This window comes from Nymphalis io, chromosome 15 (genome assembly GCF_905147045.1).
Source record: "Nymphalis io chromosome 15, ilAglIoxx1.1, whole genome shotgun sequence".
NCBI classification, from domain to species: Eukaryota; Metazoa; Arthropoda; class Insecta; order Lepidoptera; family Nymphalidae; genus Nymphalis; species Nymphalis io.
Genome location: NC_065902.1, coordinates 1,635,348 through 1,658,064, shown reverse-complemented (window position 1 = coordinate 1,658,064; position 22,717 = coordinate 1,635,348). Strand labels below are relative to the sequence as shown.

Here is a 22,717-nt window from a genome sequence, read left to right as displayed (position 1 = left end):
ATATCAATAGGCTTAGCTTGGGAAAGCGAAATGGTTGTACAATATTTCCCAGTATTGTTGATGTATGTATATGTGAATGAGTTAACAATAGTAAACGCGACTATGCTGTAAGGAAATATTGAAATTTATGATTATATTATGTACGTAGAAAACTATTTGTTTTGACGGCTTAAAGTTATATGGTATTTGTTAATTGTATAAAAATTTTTATTTATATCCGTATTTCGATATTAAGTTTTTAATCTTGTACGTCTTAATATGTTTAATTAATAGGGACATGTAACGATTAAACTCAAACAAAAAAAAAAGAATACTACGAAATCACGGATAACACGCATGTGGAGTTTTATTAGTGCACAAAAAAAAACAATAAAATTAGTTTTATTATTCTATCTGAATTCTATATTCTTATTTCTTGAATACGATAAGAACTGTATTTTACTTAGCAAATTCTGTCTAAGAAAAAAAAATGTCACTCACGTCGTTGACCGTGTTCGTTTCAACGCTATCCAATTTTACGGAGTTAATGAATTATTGGTTTCGAATCTAAAAAACGATATTACTTTTCACACGTACATAAAATTGAATGTCTTATTAATCTATTAGTATATTTTCGTTTTAACGCAATAGACGATGGAACTTCCCGCTGACAGGTCTGCCGACGAACCATATCCGTTCGCGTAGAGAAAGGCCCAGTATTATTATTAGCATTTTGACTCTCTGCAGTCTATAGACGTTTAATTAGACAGTTTCATCGGTTGTTTTATCACCATTAAGACATAATATGACCGTTTTGAAGTGGATTGATCAAAAGCCTAGGCCTGATTCTCATATAATTAAAAAACCGGTTGACTACTTTATTAATAGGGTATGCTATACGAGTCACCGATTACTCTGTTGGACAATTCAGTTCGTTCTGAACAGTTTATCGTGTGCAGTGTGCGAGGATGTAGCCCAATCCGACGGAATTATCAGAAACTTGTTTAGTCTACAGTCTGCTGGAATTTTTGTATCCGTGTAGTTCGATGGCCCCACTCAGACGCCTTTGTACTGAATTCATAGATATTTAAACAAAGTCCATGTGATCAGATCAGACCAAATATATGGGAGTTCATAACGCTGTGAAATAATATTAGATTTGACCTGGATATAATCCTAATCCTGGAGTATCATCAACTCTTCTGATTTATGACTTTCTGATTTTTTATGACTAGACTTAATCATATATTTTACAACAATAGTTTATAAAAAAGTAGTAATTATGTAGTGATTTGATGATCGTGGGTTCACATCCAGGCAAGCACCACTGAATTTTAATGTTGATTTGTGTTTATAATTGATCTCGTGCTTGAAGGTGAAGGAAAACATCGTGAGAAAATCTGCATGTGTCTAATTTAGTTGAAATTCTGCCACGTGTGTATTCTACCAACCCGCATTGGAGCAGCGTAGTGGAATAAAGTCCAAACCTTCTCCTCAAAAGAAAGAGGAAGCCTTAGCCCAGCAGTGGGACATTAACAGGCTGTTACTGAAATGATTTTACAATATGACTAAATTGTTATTTATATAATATATGTATTATTATGGTTTAGATCTGGTGTTCTATTGTAAACAACAGATTCAATTCGACAGACCATTATTGCTAAGATTTAAATATTGAAGATTAACAAGGCATCGTATTATACTTATTTGCGTTTACACAGCATATAATAATATATATTAATGATCATTGTAGAATAATAAACGCATTACGCGTATTTACTTAGCTGAGTTAACATCTGACTCATAATGAATTCTATCACGTTTTTGAGTAAAAATACTATTTTATTATAATATAGTTTCGTAACTTTTAATTTTTTTTTTTATAAATAATGTAATAAAAATATATTAAATCGATGGTTTTTGTAATAAAAATAAGACTTTTTAATTTCGTAAGAAATTATTTGCTCTGGTATTACTAAATTTATGTGTCATTTGTTAAAATATAGCTGTAGTTAATCTTAGCAGAATTAATTTGACTTTTAATAAAATAAAATAAATTAATTCTTTATAAACTAAAGACAGTTTTATATTCTTTATATATGTCTTGTAAAAGATAAAAAAAGTAATTTCTTTTCTAATTATTGAAATCTTTATATTCATTTAATCTTCTCTTTTTCTTCTTCATATCGGACAAGTTAGACAACAGACATATTATTATTATTTTTGACATAGGCTTTCAAATAAATATATTGCAATTACTTTGAGTGTTTTATTTAATTGTTTTTTAATTTTTTTTCACTACGAACTTTTTAGCCAACTATTAATAATAATAATAATTTGTTAATGACAAAAATACAATCAGGCTGAAATAGCTAGCTACTCATTTTTAATTTTTTAATTTTAAAGGAAGTTTTTTTTAATAAGTTTAGTGACGATGGTGCGTCACGCCATAAGTTTCATCATATTTTCTGAATTGAATGATATTTAAACGTATAGGTAGTGTGTTATATAAAAATAAATGGAATAAAAATCGTCCGTATCACAAAAAATTTAAAGATCAATGCTTTCACGAAACTACCCAAAGGCGATAATACTCGACGTACATATGTCCGAATTGTTTATTGATTAAACTCCAGCTTCAAGTACTGAAACCAGTATTGTAAGAAGGTTGTATATACCAGAATCTTTCACGCAAATGTCAAACATGAAATACATTTCAAGTCAATCGGATGATGGATATATCGGCGCATACAATACGAACAAATAAAAGCAATAATGTTTACGTATTAAGTAAATATATTAACATTTATTAATAAAACAATTGTTATACATTTCTGATTCTTGTTGAATAAATTTATAATGATTTAAAATGACATATACCGTTTTGAACAATGCGTTAACATTACTATTATACAATTCTTTAGCTTTATTATAAAATTAGACAATGACATCGAGTATTGTTTTGAGTAAACATATCGTAGACTGACATCATTAATTAAAATATTTATTGGACATGAGTCAATCTATTGCATTAGTAAAGTCCCTATAATATGACATTTAATAGAGACAATTGAATATTGATAAAACATATGATCTCCAGATCAACTTTGGTCACGGTGGGTTCCTCTTCGATCGACAATACAGTTGGAAACCCAGTAGCCAACTTTGCGAGACATAAACGCAGTTCCCGTCCTGCCATTATTTAATCAGATGGGAAATTCGACACGCACGGACTCACTGATATTAAGAAGTTAAAATTAAATTCACTTATAAGCTGGTTTCCAGCAGTGTGAAAAATTTTGATAGTTAATCAATGTAGCTAATTGTTGAGTACAGCTTAGGACCGTTGATCAGTTGATTTAGTTTGGAGGAATGTTTTATGTATGTAAAGTATAAGTTTAACCATTGGCTTTGTATATGTAACATATTATAATTATGTATATAATTATTTTTATTAAAATTGATTGATTATGTTCCTGAGTTTTCAGCGGGACAATTCCTAAAAAATAAAAAAGCATACACAACCTGTTTAATCCAGTAAAGTATATTTTAATAAAACAGTTATTTACTTTTCCTTTAATACTTACATACAATACATATATTAAAAGGAAAAAATGAATAAACTCTTAATTATGCAAAAAAATGCGCGGTTTTGCGTTAAATTTTTAAAAGCTAAAAATATAGAAATTTGCAATAAATTTCCATATCTAAATCGAACACAAGATTACGATATACGAAGATTTGCTCCAGTTACCTCAATCGTTAATAAAACGAAGGCCGTTTATAATCCATTATTTTATAACTTTTAAATAATACAATCCCTGGTATGCATGAATACAAACTTTTTGAAAAAAAGAAAAAATGGCGCATACCTTTATACTAGGTGTCAATGACCTGAGCTATGAACTCGCATGCTACAGCTGATTGAATCCGGATAAACATTTATTGAATTAATGACGAATGAAACCAAACTATTACAAATTAGGTACCTATTAAACTTAATAACATGCATTAAGTCATAAGGTTTGTAGGTTTTACAACTGGCAAGAATAATGTAATGCGGAAAGAGGATGAAATATTAATATTTTTATTGATTAATCATAAAATCAACATAAGGATAATATTTTAATTTGTAAAAGTTTAAAAACCTATCCTATGATTTTTATAAAACATATAATATAACAGCCTGTCGCTTTTTAGTATTACATATTACATGTATGTGTTTATTTTTTTTTAATGTGACAGTTGTACTCGAATCAATTATAGATTATAAATTTTGCTATTTGCATACTTTTTTTCTGCGATCGACGACGTTTTTTATAAAACAGGTCATCAGTCTATTTATATTATTATTTTCGTAAAAAAAATGTGGAAGATTCAAGTTTTTTTTTTAATAACTGGCAGAATAAATTTTTAAATGATAGCATTCTATTTATAACTTGTTTTTTTTTTGTATTCATAAGGTCGTGTGCATTCGCCGTCATACTTTGCATTTACCTCTTTATAATTATGAATTTATGTTGCAAGTTTGTGCATGTGACCTAATTCTGCGTTTTCGGCGAAGCGAATCTAAAGCTCTTAAATCTTTAGACTACAAAAATAATTGATCTATTTAATTTGCATTTTACTTTATTTGGTATCTATATGTGAAAAGAAATGTAAATATATTCCTAATTAAACTTCCTGAATTTCTCAGAAATTTAGAGCACGTAATTATATATACTTTTCAAATGGAATTGATAAAAATAATTTAATGTGTAATTTTAAGTAAAGTTTAAGTCATCGACCTCAGTTCGCGAAAAGGCACTCACCTCGTTCAAGCCAAAACTCGATTATAGTACATCCAACAATGCACATTCCCGCTGCATCACTTTACGAAAACTCCCAAACTTTGTACTAAATAAAAAAAAAACATATATCGATTCCTCTTATCACCTTATCTATCACTTGTGAATCTATGACGCAAGTTTCGGAACGATTATGACCTTCTATTTTTGTACAAAAAGTTACAGTGTCAAGTCAAAAAAGAATATTATAATTTGACGTTTATGTTAACGGACAATAACCGTCGTGATGTCGGTTGACATGAAACCCATGCAAGCGTTGGCGGTAAACTGGCGTCAGCCGCGAGACCGGTCAAGTGAGAGCTCGCGTTGTGTCATCATGCGTTTTCCATTTGCTACACAGTGTTCGTTTTGTACGGAATAGTATAATGGAGAAGATACGATGCCGAAATTGAAATGACACAATATTATATCAATAGTTTGATGAATGTGGATGTACCATCTGAACTGAATATAACTAAGAGTAGCTACTCTAAAACTCGTACTAGCTGTTCATAAAGGCTGTTTTTCCGTAAATTATATAAAAGTATATACAACATAATTATATAGTTACAGCTATATATATTTGTTAATACACATATTATGTTATAGTAATACAATTTTTTATAAGAAATATCCATAATATAAAAATCGTATATAATGACAAGCACACACGTAGATAGTAATTTCTATGCAACTAACTTTAAGCAAGGTTATATTTCCGTAACACTGTGTAATTTAAAGTGTGTGCGTATGTGTGTGCTAAGGTTTGAATGTTTATGCTAATAGGTTAATCACCCACCAAGGATTGTTAGAGCACGTTTTTAAGATCAGTGATACTAATGTGGATCGTTTCGCATACATAAAATTATTTAATTGTTGAGTGATTGCCTCTTAATTTCCGTTTAGCTGGTATTACTTCGATGTATCGAGGTTTAAGTTATTACAATATACATACGTAATAAAAAAAAACAAAAACATAACATCAATGTATAAAAAGCAAATAAAATATAGGATTCATTTACACAAATTTTAAGATTAATGGAGTGGATTATAATAAAATTCAGCTGCATGATTTCATAATTGCCTAACATATTCATTTAAAAAATTGAATGGTAATACTAGTCCACACAAAATATTTTGTGTGTTTGTGTGTATAATCTGTATAATAATTATATATAGTCTGTAAACAAAGCTTCGGATAAATAAATGCACGAGGAAAGATTGAAATTTGTGAGCAAGTCCTACATTAAATTTGAAAACAAACATAACGAGGAAAAGGAAATAAATAAAGTGCGACCTTCCACGATCAGGAAGATCGTAATAGGAATAACGTTGGTATAAAATTAAAATACGAGTATGAGGTGAACACATCACACGACTTTTATGTGAACATTACTCATTTCTCGGTAACAAAATCTAGAAGAATGCATATTTTGTTTTTAAAGTCTCAATTAATATATATATATAAATAAATTGAGACTTGATTTAATTTATTTCGTGTATTGAACAATAAAAATTAAAAACAAAATGGAATATAACGGAATTATTTCTTGTAAATACATTCAAATATAACCATGGCAAGCTGGGACCCTAATATAAGTAAACCCGTTGTTTCTTAATTAATTTTATGTCATTTTTATTTTTATTATGTTTAAATAGTAAATTCACTTTGTCATATCAATAGCAGTAATATTTAAAATGCTTGACACTGCGAAGAAGCTCGTACTTATATATATAGTAATATTATACATTAATACCTTAATGGTCAAAAACGCCATAGTTGTTGCCGCTGTAGTAAATATTACACATTCCTTACATCGTCAATCCATCAACCTTGGAAAGTAAGATGTTATGTCCCTTATACTTTTAGTTACGCTGGCTCACTCATCCTTCAAATTGGAACACAACAACACGTAAGTATTGTTGTATGACTGTGAAATACTTGATGAGTGGGTGGTAGGTGCCTACCCAGACGGGCTTACACATATCCCTATTATCAAGTCAAAAGAAGTAAGTAAATAACAGCATGTAAATGATCCACTGCTGGGCTAAGGCCTCCGCTCCTTTTCTTGAGGTAAAGGTTTGCTTATTCCACCACGCTGCTCCACGCGAGTTGGGATACACATGTGGCAGAATTTCAGTGAAATTTGACGACTCACGATCTTTTCCTTCACCGTCACCAAGTAAAGTATTGTTATATTAAGATTCTTTTTCAATAAAATAGATTAGGTACCTAATCATGTTGCCAGAGCATATTAAGCACATTAAAAGTATGCATTCGTGATACAAATAACGCAATGATGGGATTTAAAAAATTACAGTTAAGCCTACTCTCAAATAGAAGCCAAGATAAAATATAGTATGAATCATATCTGAGATCCTGTTGTGTCGCGAGATGACGAAGCCGGATTTATTTTTAAATTACTCATTTTGAAGATATTGATAAATATTGAGACTCGACTTAGACAGAAACGATATCCCTGTGCTAATAACGATTTTAGTCGCTTTTGTGGTGGCAGATCATAAGTTCCCGGGTTCGCATGCCGGATCGGGACCATATAAGTTATTGGGTTTTTCTATTAAGAATTTATTACCAGTTGCAGGTCGCTGTGAGTAAATTCACTGTTGATACAGACTAGATATTAAAATTTGGTTCTTATTTTAAACTAAGGCCCCTGTGCCACATGGGGCCTATAATTGTTTATCTACTGTATCTTTACATATAATATAGAATTAGGAATCATAATATATTTAAAATTTAATCTTTTAAATTAGTATTTCGTTCAAAACTATATTACAATTTTATGTATCGAATTGTAATCAACATTCAACTTCTGAATTATTAATTAAAGTTATAAAGTGGTTGCAACATTGTTACATATTGATTTGTCTTCTTCTTTCGAATGTCAAATTACTGATGACAGAAAGAGTGAGATTGCCTTATAACTCTTCGCAAACTATACAATGTCTTCAAGTAAGGCCGCAACTGTTTTAATTTGTCCTTTCCTATAAGTTATGTTAATTTACCTTTAATAAGTATATGCTTTGAATTAAAATGCTTACGAGTAAGGATAATGATGAAATCCATTGCCAGTATCGTTAGTGCTCAAGTATGTCTTTAGTATCATCTTTATGATATTTACGTTTAGCGTATACTTGCATGAGACAAAAAAAGGTTTTTATTAGGAATTATAATAGTATATATGTATAAAAGTAAAGGAAAATAGCAGCCTGTGAATATTCCACTGATGGTCCACCACGCTACTCCAATGGGAGTTGGTGAATACATATGTGGAAGACTGATAGTCCACCAAGCTATTTCAGGTTGATGAATACACAAGTGAATTTTAGCTAAATTAGATTATATACAGAAATTAGATACACATGCAGGTTTTCTTATAATGTGTTCCTTCACCATCGAGCAGGATATTACTTATAAACACACATTAAGCACATGAAGATTCAGTAGGGCTTGTCTGGGTTTGAACCCGCAATAATCGGATAAGATTCACGCATTCCAACCACTTGGTCATCTTGGTTCACAATAAACACAATAGGTTTACATTTTTTTCGGTCATCTGATCTCGGCCATATCAACGGAGACTAACTAACTACGCAAATATCATAGTGTTAAGTATATACGTAAACAGGTGCACTCTGTATTCCGCATTCTCGTGTTCGATGGGACGGCCCAGCCCGGCCGAAGGGACTAGGTGCAGAACCAACAGATTTATGTACTTTCCAATGTACTGGGAAGTAAACAATTTCAAATTCCATGCTCAGTTTTATAAGTCAGAGCAGAAGTTTGAACCCAGGACTTCGGAATCTGCTGCCTTATATACTAGCTATTATACCATCGAGACAGTTCCATTAATATAATCAGTACGCACGTCCAGAACCTCTCTCTAGAATAGATTACATCAAGTCATTAGAATATGGTAATAGTGTGAATCGTATTGAGCAATTACATATAAGTATTAAGTTAGTATATAATACATGGTTTTTTTATAAATATAAGTTCAAATAATTATTTCTAATATATTGCAAATAACGAAGTCTAACACATAATCTTAAGTGGGTTTTTTAAATTAATAATTCAATAATTGAAGTAAGAAGTAGAATATTAAAAAGTGATATTTTTTCTGATACTAGACAAGTGACACGCTCTTTTCCCCCCACTCTCATAATGCGATGGGACGGCAAATTAGACACGACCGGAAAGAGTTCAGGCTCAGGACCAACGAATTTATATGCTTTCCAAAGCAAGGGACTCTGGGCTGCTACTTAGAAATTTCGATAGAGAAACCAATTTTGGCCCTATTCTTAGCTTGTACTCAGAATCTCGTTCCGTCGCCATATATTATAAATTTGTCGACGTATATTAGCGATGAAACTAAGCTCCCATTGCGTCAGCGTATGTAGAGTGGAGAGATACATAGTATGTAGTGCTGAGATTATTATTTTATAGATTTATTTAATACAAAATGTATTTATTTGAGTACTTAAAAAAGTGATATCATATGTTTATTTATCCACTAAATGGATCAACGATGTCATTAAAAATTCTCAAAACCCTGCCCCTATATAGGCCTCTAGGACACTCTAGGGGGCAATTTTACTAACAAATTGACACCGTATCATAACCGTTGTAAAATAGTAGATTTAGCTCCCAGGCTGCTATTGACAATTCTCGACAAAACAATCCACTATCGTATTTTATTGGCCTGACTCGGGTTTTACTAAGGACCTGCGGCTAAAAAGCTAACCTTTACTCTTAGAAGCTTCGCTATAATAACATCAACACAAACGTTTCTTTACTACGTTATAAACGCGACAACAAAACTTATATCAATGTAATATATCGAACGGCATCATAAATTAATTAACCTAGAATGTCTATTACTAATACAAACTTCTCAAATACGCCGTACAATCTCATCAATAGCGTTTTATTTGAATCTTTCAGGGCTTTCAAAATTTTTGAACTATATTTTTTTAAATCGTTCCAATATTGTTAAATACACATAATTAATTAGTTTCAAAATTAATTTAAGCTTATTATACATTTTTAACTTAATATATATTTTATTATTAATTATAGATTAATAATAAATAATTTAAGTAGTGACGGTATACGATGACGTAGATCTCGTGGATCTTAGCCAAAATATGTCAGGTTCAAATGAGCTTAAGCACCACTGCATTTATGTGTGTAGTTTGTTTTTATATTATATATCATCTTGTGATCAGCGGTGTAGGAAAAATTAAAATTGAAACCTAAATGTGTTTCTACCCACCCACCCGGCGTGGTGATATAAACTCTAAACGTAGTATTTGCAGTTACGATTTATAGCTTATTACTTTACGTAATAATCTAATAACATGTTAATTTTCATACTTCTAATTCAAGTTTTAATATAACTGACATTACATTCAGTTTAATATTGTATCATGCCAATTCGAATGCTTATAAGAGCCTTCATACGAGAATAAAAAAAAAAGATTTATAAACTACTTTTAATACTATTTTCTTCAGTATTTATAATGAACTCTTCCAAATTATTTTCGAAATATCTTTTTAATTAATTCTAAATCATGTTAACTTAACGGCTTGTTACTTGAAACAAGTCTACCTTCTTCTCTGTAACCTCTAGCCGTGTCAACCCTGACGTCGCTGAATGCACGCTCAATTAAGATAAATTCCCGATAAATTAGACCCACAAGGTTTGTTGTGTATGTGTAATATAGTGCTTTCATTGATGTTTGTTAGCAATCTTTTTATGTTGATTAAGAACTTATTACAGTTTTTTTCAAATTGAAACGGCGTTTTCTTCAATTTTTTTTAAAGCCAAGGGATAGTTGGATGAAAGAGGCTATCCACGCAATCTTAGTTCTTAGTCCGATTGGATATATGCATATAAAAAAATTAAGCAAAATCCTGCCACTATTATACGCTACTCAGATTTGTATGATTGTGTACAAAGTTTCATTAATAATTTATTTTTTGTTTGATATATCTTTTATTATAATGTTTATTTTTAATAACTACATAAGAATATTATATTTATACATATATTTATATTTTATATGAATATATTATTCAACAGCAAAGCATTTTTTCGATAGTTGTATTTTCGTTGATTTAATTTAAATTATTGCACTTAAATACTCTGCACAGTTTTCCTTGAATATGACCTTAGCCGAAATCGTAGTTATTTGAAAACATGACAAAGTTACGCGAATCCCCGTTTCCTTACACGTAATATATGAATCAAGATTTTTTTCTTGGCTAAAGGCATAAACCAACCCTAAAAACTTCATCGGATCTTTATAAAATGGAAAACAGAAAACTTAGTAGTGAAACGCCTAGTGACTGACTTATAAATACGAAGAAACTTTATTCGTCAAAGATATTTTTATAACCCGCCGGTACATATATTTAAAAAGCAATTTGTAATTGATAAAATATTTCATTATCAATGCAGATTACGAATGACGAATTTATTGAACTTTTTAATGCTCTTTAAATAAAATTTATAGTACATTATAATAATTGTATTCGTTAGTTGACTTTCATTTAAAAAAAGACATTTCAAGGCGTCTAAATGTTTTTTTTATTACTCATCAAATGGCTGACAATTTAATGTTAGGTATCTTCCAAATAATGCCTATTTTGGATTTTTTTAAATATTATTTAAAAACGTCTATTGGTTTAGAAAACTCATGGATGTTTCTGAATCATTCCCGAATACTTGCGTGATGCAAATAATGTTCAATCTTGTTAGTTTCGGCACTTGCGAAAAAGTGCCGCTTTGTACCATAAAGGTGTAAACGATAGCGCGTGTATCGAATCGGATATTCGTTATAGAAATAAACAACGTATTCTTAATATATTATCATAAACTAGTTTCCGCCCGCGTCTACGACTGTGCGGCTATGACTTGTATCTTTTATTCTGCATCTTGATTTACTTTCTTTATTTATAATGCGCCTACATGTTTTTATTTCCAGGTAGAATCACAAATTATTATTTATATATGACGAGTTAACTTTTTCTGTTAAAGATACGCAACATTTAGCATTCATATCCACGGGACAGAACATACCCTCTAGGTCTACAACTATAAAAATATTTATCTGAGTTTCTGAACGTCTTTTTGCTTATATATATATATATAAAATAACAGCAGGTTAATACTAAATGAAAAACATATGTAGGTATAAACTCATCAGAAATATTTAATAAAATTACAATTACAAGTAAATAATACACTCAATAGATAACGTTAATAATAGGTAACGTTTACGTAAGCGATATTGTTGTATCATTTATTGCTTTATTAGCGATAAAAATGTATGTCTTTAGTCTAACGCTAATTGATTTTAAATCATATCAAGGGCATTTTAAATTTAAAAAGAAAACTTTTTATAAATTAAAAATAAATTTATTCATCAACTAAAAAACTTTTTTCTTAACGATGTATGAAAAAAGGCGCCGTAAGAAGTATATTTTTTATCTATTTTTATACTTTTTAAATTTTACTTCTTTATCTTAAGTTTAAGCTGCCAAATTCAAAATAAAAATATTTAAAAATAGAACTTACGCTTTATTAGCCGGCGCCTGTAGCGTATTTTCTGCATTTCCATTAACAACTAGTACGGCCGAAGGGCTAGAACTTTCTGCCACTTGCACTGAGTCTATTTGCGTCATTATAATAGTATTTTATGCACTGGCCCCTAATTAATCTGTACTTATTTTTCCTCTACTTTAACAAAAAAGAAAAAAAAAACGATCAGTTTAATTATTAATTAAAAGGAAAGACAAATACAGATTATCATTGCTAGCACATATAAAAACTAAAACCACTAAATTTGAAGTAATCCGTTATTAAAATTCAAAATTAATGTCTCCTATTTTCTACAAGCGTCGTCCAACTTACAAGGATGTTGGGCGGAATGGTCGGTTCCTTGGCATACTCCAAGTAGATAGGTTTAATCATTTTATCATATCGTTAATTGTTCGCTTATAATTCACGTTCTTTATAGATATGATTATATGAATCGATTGGGAATCGCGAAGGTTGTTGGATATTTTTCGATAAGTAATTAAATATATTTATGTACAGACATTTTTATAAAATATAAAGTTAACATTAAAATTAAATATATTATTTTGCACTTGCAGAATGAACATTAGCTTAAGAAAACGTACGTTGCGTTGATATTTATTTAGGTAGGGCCTAGTAGAATTTAACTTTTTTTTATTATTTAGAAAAAGGCAGTTCAATGTCAAATGTTAATTTCGCCCCTTGATGCTGTTAATAAAATATAAGCCTTTACGTACAACGTTAATGTGACGCAAATGACGTCTAATATTTATGCCCTTTGCGCTTGTAATGATACTGGTTCAATAAAAATAACTAGTAAGTTATTAGGGTATGCTTATTCCATCAAGCCACCTCAATACAGATGGATTCAATGAGACAGAACTTCATCTCACACGTTATTTTATTAAACACAAATTAACTAGCAAGTACAGTATAATAATGAGATTCTCAGTCTCATTCTGAGACAAGTTGCCATTTAATAGGTACGGGCTATAAGATTTTCGCCAGTATAATCCTCACAACAAGCTGTACTGCTGCCTTATGAAAAATCCGACCTTATAGTACGACAACCGATGAAATATACAATTTTATGTGTGCATATTTGAAACAACGTTAAAATTAAAAGTCATGATTAAATTTTTTCTTTTTTAATTTTTTTTAAGAGGGGGCAAACGATCAGGAGGCTCACCTGATTGAAAGTGACTATTACCGGCCATAGACACCTGCAACAGCCCGAGGGCTTGCAGGCGTTTGATGGCTTGAGGGCGTTGCCGGCCTTTAAAATGTATTGAGAAATGAAATGCATTGATAATTTATCGAAAATTATAACAAAGGGTTTAAGAGAGAATTAAAACTCTCTATTGTTGTGTGTGCGTAAGACACTACTGCTTCGGACGTACACGATTATCATAACGCATTTGAAATGACAATCTTACATAACGTTTACATAAGCCGGTCTAAATTCAGATGATTAGATGGCATCGAGCAAGACCTTAAAAATGTTAGTATAAACGTAATAAGTCAAACACAGATCGATCTGGACAAGTGTAGTCGACCTGGCTACCATACATCTGTGGATACAATGGCTTCGATGATAATGTTGTTGTATAAATTATCTTTATATGTATGTATGTACAAAAGAAAAGTAGTATATCATTTGTCTGGTTTCCATAGCACAAGCTCTGCATAGTATAGTAGTATCAGATGGCCGTATGTAAATGATTTTCCAGGATATATTATTAATACCTTTTTAAGATATATAATTTATAACGTTTCATAAGAATTCCAATCACACGAAAATATTTATTTGTAATAACTTTCAGAAATCAATAAACAAATTAAATTGGAGGCAAAGTTTATTTTACGAACATGATTAGCATTATTACGAGTACATGATAATTGGGGATTACGATACTTCATTAGTAACACATTGTTCCAAATTCGCTATGAAACCTTATTAGTTCTCTGTCATTGCTCGGTCATGTGCCTGTCACTCGATGACCTTCACTTAAAGACAATATTCATCCATTTTTATGCATTGTATAATTCCAAAAATATTTATTTATCTAAACTACTGGTGATAGGGATTTGTAAACGCCCGTCTTGCTAGGTACCACTCACTAATCAGATAATTTACCGTTAAACAACAATACTTAATATTTTTGCGTTCTGGTTTAAAGGGTGAGTGAGCCAGTGTAATTACAGGCACAAGGGACATAACATCTTAGTTCCCAAGGTTGGTGGCGCATTGGCGATGTAAGCGATGGTTAACATTTCTTACAATGTACTTGTCTATGGGCGTTGGTGACCACTTACCATCAGGTGGCCCATTTGCCCGTCCGCCTACCTATAATATAAAAAAAATCCCATTCTAGTGTTGTGTGCTTAAAATAGGTAATTGAGACGACTCAGATAAAATTGTTTATATGTCTAATTCATAATTTAAACGTTGTTACATACAAACTGATATTTGTTTAAAAACACAATATTAAATAATAACTTGTATTTTAATAAAAGTGAGTTTTTGAATGACATATTATTGGATCCTCAAGGATTTTAATATCAAATTATCATATAAAACATTTTGCTTTTCTCTTTTTATGTGTAATAAATAAGCTATAAAAACTTCTTTGCCATTAAACAATCAAATTAAAAGATTTGTAAATTTTTATTCTGTTTCATTAGAGTACAAAATAATATGTATCGATTGAAATAAAGGCGGGAAAATGGTGGCGGGAATTTTATATGTAATGGCGTATCTAAGATGGCGGCACGGTAGTCTCGGCTTTTGTCACTATTTCATCATCCCGTTGAAATAAATAGCTCGTTGAAGGCGTTGTACTGCTATGTGTATAAGTTCCTGGCTGATATGTTATGATCTGACTTTGACCAGGTTGGTTCTGCCCGTAACGGCTGTCATATGGTTGCGTTTTTCGTTTATCCAAGTTTTCTACGCCACTGAAACAAGCGATTTGTGAAAATGATAGGAAATATATTCAAACATTTTTTTTCTTTATAATAATACCCGTAGTCTTACATCTTACATATTTACATTACATTACATCGGTGTTTTATAATTTATTTCATTAAAATAAGTTTTTTAATATTTTTTATAATACGCTCAATCTATTTTGGCCAGCTTAAAGTTGTTAGTTAATTACAAAACGGTAGACAAAAACTGAAGTCAAGTCTTACAGAATATAGTGATTTTTAAGTTATGACGTCATACCTCTGATCTCTATAGGGTCGGCGCTCGCCAACATTTCGCCAGCCACTAGATTGTCCGTATCCGACATTCAAGTCCTGGTACCCATCAGCATATCCACTTGCGCCACGATATACAGGATATCCGCTGTTGCCGCTTGAGTATCCATTACTTCCGCTTGCATATCCACTATATCCTACATTCTGCCAACCGCCTCCAGATGTAACAGGTCTGAAATTACAACGTGGCCAACGTGGCGGAAATAATATATATATATATATTATATTATTTTACATATATATATATATATATTTATTTTACATATATATATATATATATATATATATATATATATATATATATATATATATATATATATATATGTAAAATAATATAATATATATATAAAATAAGAAGAGAACATAATTTGATTACTCTAAAGAAACTTAATTTATTTAGCAAACTATTTTAGAGAATTACTTAACAGAGAAATAATAAACATTTATTATTAGACTTAATGCTTAGGGGTTCCGCACAGTTGTATATTATAGGTTCAAGCCCGAGGCTTTGTCCACGTGGATGTTAAGAGAGAGAGAGGTGCAGGTGTTGGTATCCTTCTCTGACAACGTGTATGCAAAATGTTATGATGGTCGGTTGAGTAGTTTAGACATAAAAGTTAAGTAGTTAGTAGTAGGGATGTTTTACCTAGAGTATTCACGCTGTCCCCACGTACCCGCATCTGGTCGTCCAGACGCGAAGTAGTACCCCCTACCACCCGCATCCCAACCTGCCTGACCGCGGTATGTTTCGTCCCAGGGTCTGAAACTGATAAAGCTAATTTTATTACCATGTTTAAATAATAATAAGTCATATTATATAAACATAGAACATAGGAACAGCGTGGCGGAATAAGCTCCAAACCTCTTAGCCCTGCATTGGGATAAATTCAGACTGTTACTTTTACCTTCAATAGGAGTACATTATTAACATTTAACTAGAGTAGAGCGAACCTTTCATAAAACTCATCAAAAGATACATCAAATATTCTTACATACTCAAAACCAATTTAACTGTTTCCTTAAATCCTATTAGCATAATAATATAATTGGTATATAAAAAATGATTACCGTTGTAGGTCGAAAACCTTCAAAATATTCTTATCAGCAAAAACATGTTAGTCGAGGCTATTTTTAACAACTTAAGTAAGATGACGCCGTGTATTCTTAGTTATTTAAGTAATAAAACAATTAAATTACTGTTTATTCACTTATATAATTTTCAATTAAGCATTTGCAAACGCCACAATCTCAATTGTGTTCTAATGTATGACTCATTTGCTATAATAATAGACTGTTAATTATAATAATAAGATTGTATTTAATAAATATTGATGTATTGTAGTTCAAAATTTTCTTTATATACATACATATAATAGTTGTAATACAGTTTTGTACTGTGTTGAATACTTATACACTTTATGATTTAACAAGTTACCAATTATGTAAATATTTATTGTAGTAATGATAATGTCTTCGTAAAAGGTGTGCGCACGCGCGTGTAAAAATACGAACGTAAATTACAACACTGATTACTTACAAACTTTTAAAACCCTATATTTTTTATTGCTCCGATCCGAAATGTAAGTCTATGGCTTTGGAATGTACTGCCTAATAAGCTAGCAAAAAAGAGCTTCTGTGCCATTTGGTTTGTCAATTCGGTCAACGTGTTCAGAAAATAATAAGATACATATACATAGATTTACTGGTGGTAGGGCTTTGTGCAAGCTCGTCTGGGTAGGTACCACCCACTCATCAGATATTCTACCGCAAAACAGCAATACTTGATATTGTTGTGTTCCAGTTTGAAGGGTGAGTGAGCCAGTGTAATTACAGGCACAAGGGACATAAAATCTTAGTTCCCAAGGTTGGTGGCGCATTGGCTATAAGCGATGGTTGACATTTCTTACAAATTTTGCTTTAAAAAATACTGAATTAAAGTTCTTATTTATTTAATTATATTGCATAAAATTTATTACTTTAATAAATTATTATTATGTCTAATCGGGTATAATTATAGCCGCTTAGTTGTATATTAAAAGGCACTTTGTTACTTATTTATGGTCATAAATCTTTGTTAACAAAAAAAACAAGTGATTTATTGCTGGATTTAATGGCTACGGCACAACCAAACAAGACGTCAGTTGCCTTCACTATTCGGCATTCGGTAAAGTATCGATATTTTTAAATATATAAGTTAGTTAAATAAAAAAATCTCCTATTTAAATCTAAATAAACTTAGTAAAACATAAAATAATAATTCTAGAAACAGATATGTAATGTAATTGAAAAGTGTTTTCATTTGAAATTTTCACCAATTTCAATAAAGGAGAAATTCAATAGAATATAAAATCAATGTCGTCAACCACAGGATGTAACCGTTACAATAATCCGTTTCCATTATTAACTGGTCATTCAATGTGTGGATAATTTGAAACAATTTCAGGGGAAAGCGTTGGAAATTCGACTATTGATGTGTTTGACGCGACAATGATATTGGGATTTCAATGTCATTGTTCGCTGACCTAATTGAAAACTAACGGTAGAAAATCGTCATTATTGGTATAAATTATTTGTATCATTATATATACTATATAATAAATCAACTAACACTAGTATTTAAGATAATTGTTACTAACAGCAAAATAAATGAAGTCTGAAATAAACCTTTTATAACACATATAATTAATTAAATTAATATAACTCACCTTTCATGTGGACCCCTTCCTACTCCTGGACCATATCCTCCGAAAGAATCATCGTATCCTGTTCCTCTATTATACCTATCGTCATAATAAGGTCTTCTGTATCCTGCATTGCCGTAACCACCGTAACCTCCGCCATAATCATCATATCTTTCCGGGTATCTGTCATAGGTAGGTCGTCTTGAATACGGATCGTCGTAGTATCTATCCTCATCGTATCTATCCCTGTATGGATCTCTTAGAAATCTATCGTAATAATCGAACCTATATCTGTTTCTGTCATCGTATCTATTCTTGTGCTTGTTTCTCCTACTGCTATAGTGTTTGTCTCTATCCTTATCATCATAAGGACGTTTCTTATCATCATTTTCATCATCCGTTCCATTTTTGTTGCTGTTCTTCCTATCATTGTCGTATCTTCTATCGTCGTCGTCATCGTGGTTTTTGTTTCTATCGTTTCTATTGTTATAAGTTGGTCTATTCGATCTATGGTCATCGTCTCTGTCGCGTCCCCTGTCATAATCATCATCGTCATCATCACATCGCCCACATCTTGACGGTCTATCATCTAGCCTGTCATACGGTCGTCCGTATCCATATCTTTCGTAGTAACTTCTCTCTTGACGGACCAGATTCTTGGCCGGGGTTAGGACAGCAGACAATACACTTTCGCTTTGTTCTTTACATTGCACAATGCATACTGCGATTGATACAATCTGCAACAAAATGTTGTATTTTTTTATAGTATAGGTTGGCGGACAAGCATATGGGCCAGGCGATGGTAAGTGGAGACCAACGAGCATAGACATTGACATTGTAAGAAATGTTAACCATCGCTTACATCACTAATCATCACTTGGGAACTAAGATGTTATGTACCTTGTGCCTGTAATTTCACTGGCTCACTCACCCTTCAAATCGGAACACAACAATAACAAGTACTGCTGTTTTGCGTTAGAATATCTGATGAGTGGGTGTTACCTACCCAGACGGGCTTTCACAAAGCCCTACCACCGGTAAATTATTTTAATATGAAATCTAAAATGCCATAGGACATACGTAAGCATCATTCGTTTATGAAAAACCTTACGAAATTGTAAGCTGACGAAAAATTTTAAACTGAGCATTCTTGACTGAGAAACCTTAAATATTTAGTATCGCAATTTTATTTATTTTGTTGTTAATTCTTGATGGATTCTTTCCAAATGTTACCACAGTTAGTAGTACCGTTAGATTTATTATAAGCTAATAGTTATTATATAGACATACGTTGTATAATATATCAATATCAACATATCGTTCTAAACCTCAAAACCTAAATACAAGAAAATTTATTATATAACATACGACATGTTATAATCGCATATATGTGAACATAATGTTATTTCAGTTTCAGATAAAATATTGCAATGCAATATAGTTTTTAAAAATCGACAATTAAGATTGATTTTCCTTTATCACTTTTAATTTATATAAAACTGTACTTCTTTATGATAACATCAGTCAATTTTATAATCGGTTCGCGTTGCATCAAGTAATAATGTGCTTTTTAATAGCGCTAGTAATTAGCGTTTCGCTTTTGTTTTTGTCGTTGTTTTGTTTCCGGCATTTGTATCATCTATTCACACATTACATAGTATTACAAAATGAATATATAATATTTTCATAATAACGAATATAATTTCGGTCTAGGAAGTGATAGAAAATATATAAAATGAGTATAAATTTTAATAAGATTGTCATTATTTTGCACATCTTTTTATTTTTAGCTAATTTTATGTCAATGTATAAAGTAATTCATAAATTGCTTTTATTTTAAAATTGAAAATTTGATTTATCTTTACTGCTTCCAATAGCAAAAGTCAGAATATACTAAAGCTCAAGGTACCAAGCTTCTAATAGGATACCATTGTTGTCACTTCTAGGTTTGTTTCGCTGTTCTATGTACGCAGTTCTATCAGAAAATTCACGTACGATACTATGAGTAGTATAATTAATTTAATGTGGACGAAAAAAATCACAATAGTACGGTAATTACCCCAAGGCCTGCATTCGGAGCCCTACGTGACATCATACCATTGTTTTCAGAGGTCATGCTCAATGAATGCAATTGTAGCCATTTACGTAATCTTTGCATTTATTAGTTATTTTTATGTTATATTTTTATGATTTTTACATACGAATAATATGTAGTCAGGTCTAAGTCGGATTCTAACAACTGAAATAAACTGCGCAGTCGTTTCGATATGGTTATGTCAATAAAACTATTTCAAAACTAAAATTTTACAGCTGGCGTGTATTTTGTCAGACTGAGTAGACACTATAAACGCCTACTACAATAAAATAGCATTATTTGTTTCATCAATATTTGTTATCATAAGTAACATTTGAAATCGTTTTATAATTACAGTGTTACCAGTAGACAAAAGGTTAGCATTATACCTTAGAATGCAACTAATAACGTATTTGTATATAGTTTCAGCTTTCAAATTATAAAATCAAAATAAACTTTAATTCCAATAGGCATTTACATTACTTTTGAATCGTCATTTTTAAAGATCAAATTAAACCAGCTAGCCGTCCCGACTTCACACGGGTTGAATAAGGGTCTATATATAACGTTTATATCGTAACATTTATATATATAACTCTATTGGTTTAAATGGTGCACCCCTTTAAAAGTTCGCAGTTAGCATGATGTTTGCCGACATCTCCAACAATCAATTTACACAAAACATTAATTAATTATACACTTGAATATTCCTCGTGAATTCCGCCCATTGGCGAAATATACACGTAACCGTACAAACAGACAAACGCAGCGGGGGCACTTTGTTTTATAAAATGTAGCTATATAAAGCCACCACAGGTTTGAAACGAAGAATCTACCACATTAAGGGTAGTTATGATCAGTAGTTACTCTTTTAATCTAATTAAAGTAAAAAAAAAGGTATATTAATACTAATAGAGAGAGAGATTATGTATTTAACATTCGTGTATTTGTATTCTTTTGTTCCGAGTGCTTTTAAATTCGTAAATAATCGGTTGTTATTTGTCAAACATAACATATGACGGTGAAAGGAAAAAAATCTATTAAGACTGAACTGTACATTCGGTAATTTTTAGGGCTTTGTCAAAATTCAAAATACAATCGTTCACACTCTAGTCCATGCTTGTATTTAAACCAATTACCATACATAACATGAACAAATTTATTCATTTTTGTCTGCCTGGATCGATAAAGGTTAGTTTCCCGAAATGTTAATGATTATAAAAAATGTTTATAATTTAATTAAAAAACATCCTAATAGTATTTTTTATTTTTATTCATATATATATTTAAGGCTTTCATGTAAATGATAAAATATCCTGTGCGTTTAAAAGAAACAATAGGCAATCGTCAGTCGTCTAAATAATTTTCGCATTCGGCTGGTTACAGAAGGATCAAATATACCGGATATCGAATAGCAAACGAGGTACAACACTACGAAATACTTTTGTAGCAATCTCGAAGGAGTTATATATTTGCATACTGACACTGCCCGCTTCTTTGCCTACTTTCCTACGCACTGCTATAAATCGTGTATGTACATAACTACACATTCAAACATATATTTTACTCAACAAATGAATTCATTCCAAAGTCTAAAAACTCTAATTCCAGGTATACATTTTATAGCAGTTCGTATTTATTAAGTTTGTGTTTTTAAATTATGCCAAATATATCAAAAAAAAAAAATTGGATATCGGAATCAAATCAATAATTGTCTTTTGACATGGGCCTACCATTAACAGACCATTTAAAAAATTCTAAGATAAAAAGGTGATAAAATATGTAATAATAATGTTTAATAAATGTGTATGTACCTTAATAGTATTTATTATAATTTATTTTATGTACAGACATTTTTATGTACCTTATGTATTAATACCTTAGTATTAAATACTTGATTTTTTAAGAAAATTATAAACATGAATAAGTTTATATATATTCGACTTTTATAATGAACTAGAAATAAAAATATTTTTATAATAAAATAAATACGGGTACATGATATATTACAAAATTAAATCCTTGAAGCAGTCATTGGACCAACAAAATAAAATTGTTATTTATTGAAAACACATTAATAAATATCGGTAAGGAATAATTTTAATACATACCAAAATCGTAAGTCGTTCCATATTGAGACGAATGCACTAGTGCATCTCAGCACAAGGCACTGACCGCGTACAGAACCTGTTTACTATAAATAAACAATATTGTATAGTCTGTCTATCTGCTATGCATTTTTTATCTATGACAGTGTAAAAAAATTCGAATGACGCTAACGTTCCG

At 30.9% G+C, this 22,717-nt stretch overlaps 2 protein-coding genes across 3 annotated transcripts in view; both read right to left on the bottom strand.

Moving 5' to 3' along the window:
• LOC126773717 (unconventional myosin IC) overlaps positions 1–12,756 on the bottom strand; it is a 37,172-nt gene extending 24,416 nt beyond the window's left edge. The window contains exon 1 of one of the 2 annotated variants that reach the window (XM_050494811.1): positions 12,410–12,756. In XM_050494811.1, the coding sequence (XP_050350768.1) occupies positions 12,410–12,516 (107 nt within the window). In that variant the 5' untranslated portion in view covers positions 12,517–12,756. Of the gene's footprint in view, positions 1–4,790; positions 5,077–12,409 lie in introns of those variants that run through there. The other variant, XM_050494812.1, reaches the window with a different exon arrangement.
• Positions 12,757–15,046: 2,290 nt separating this feature from the next.
• Positions 15,047–22,717, bottom strand: LOC126773725 (putative carbonic anhydrase 2). Its single transcript, XM_050494824.1, has 5 exons — positions 22,543–22,717; positions 18,382–19,094; positions 16,323–16,442; positions 15,642–15,848; positions 15,047–15,370 (listed from the first exon to the last, which is right to left on the bottom strand). Exons 1-5 carry the CDS (start codon positions 22,561–22,563, stop codon positions 15,172–15,174), a joined length of 1,260 nt encoding a protein of 419 aa, XP_050350781.1. The 5' UTR covers positions 22,564–22,717; the 3' UTR covers positions 15,047–15,171.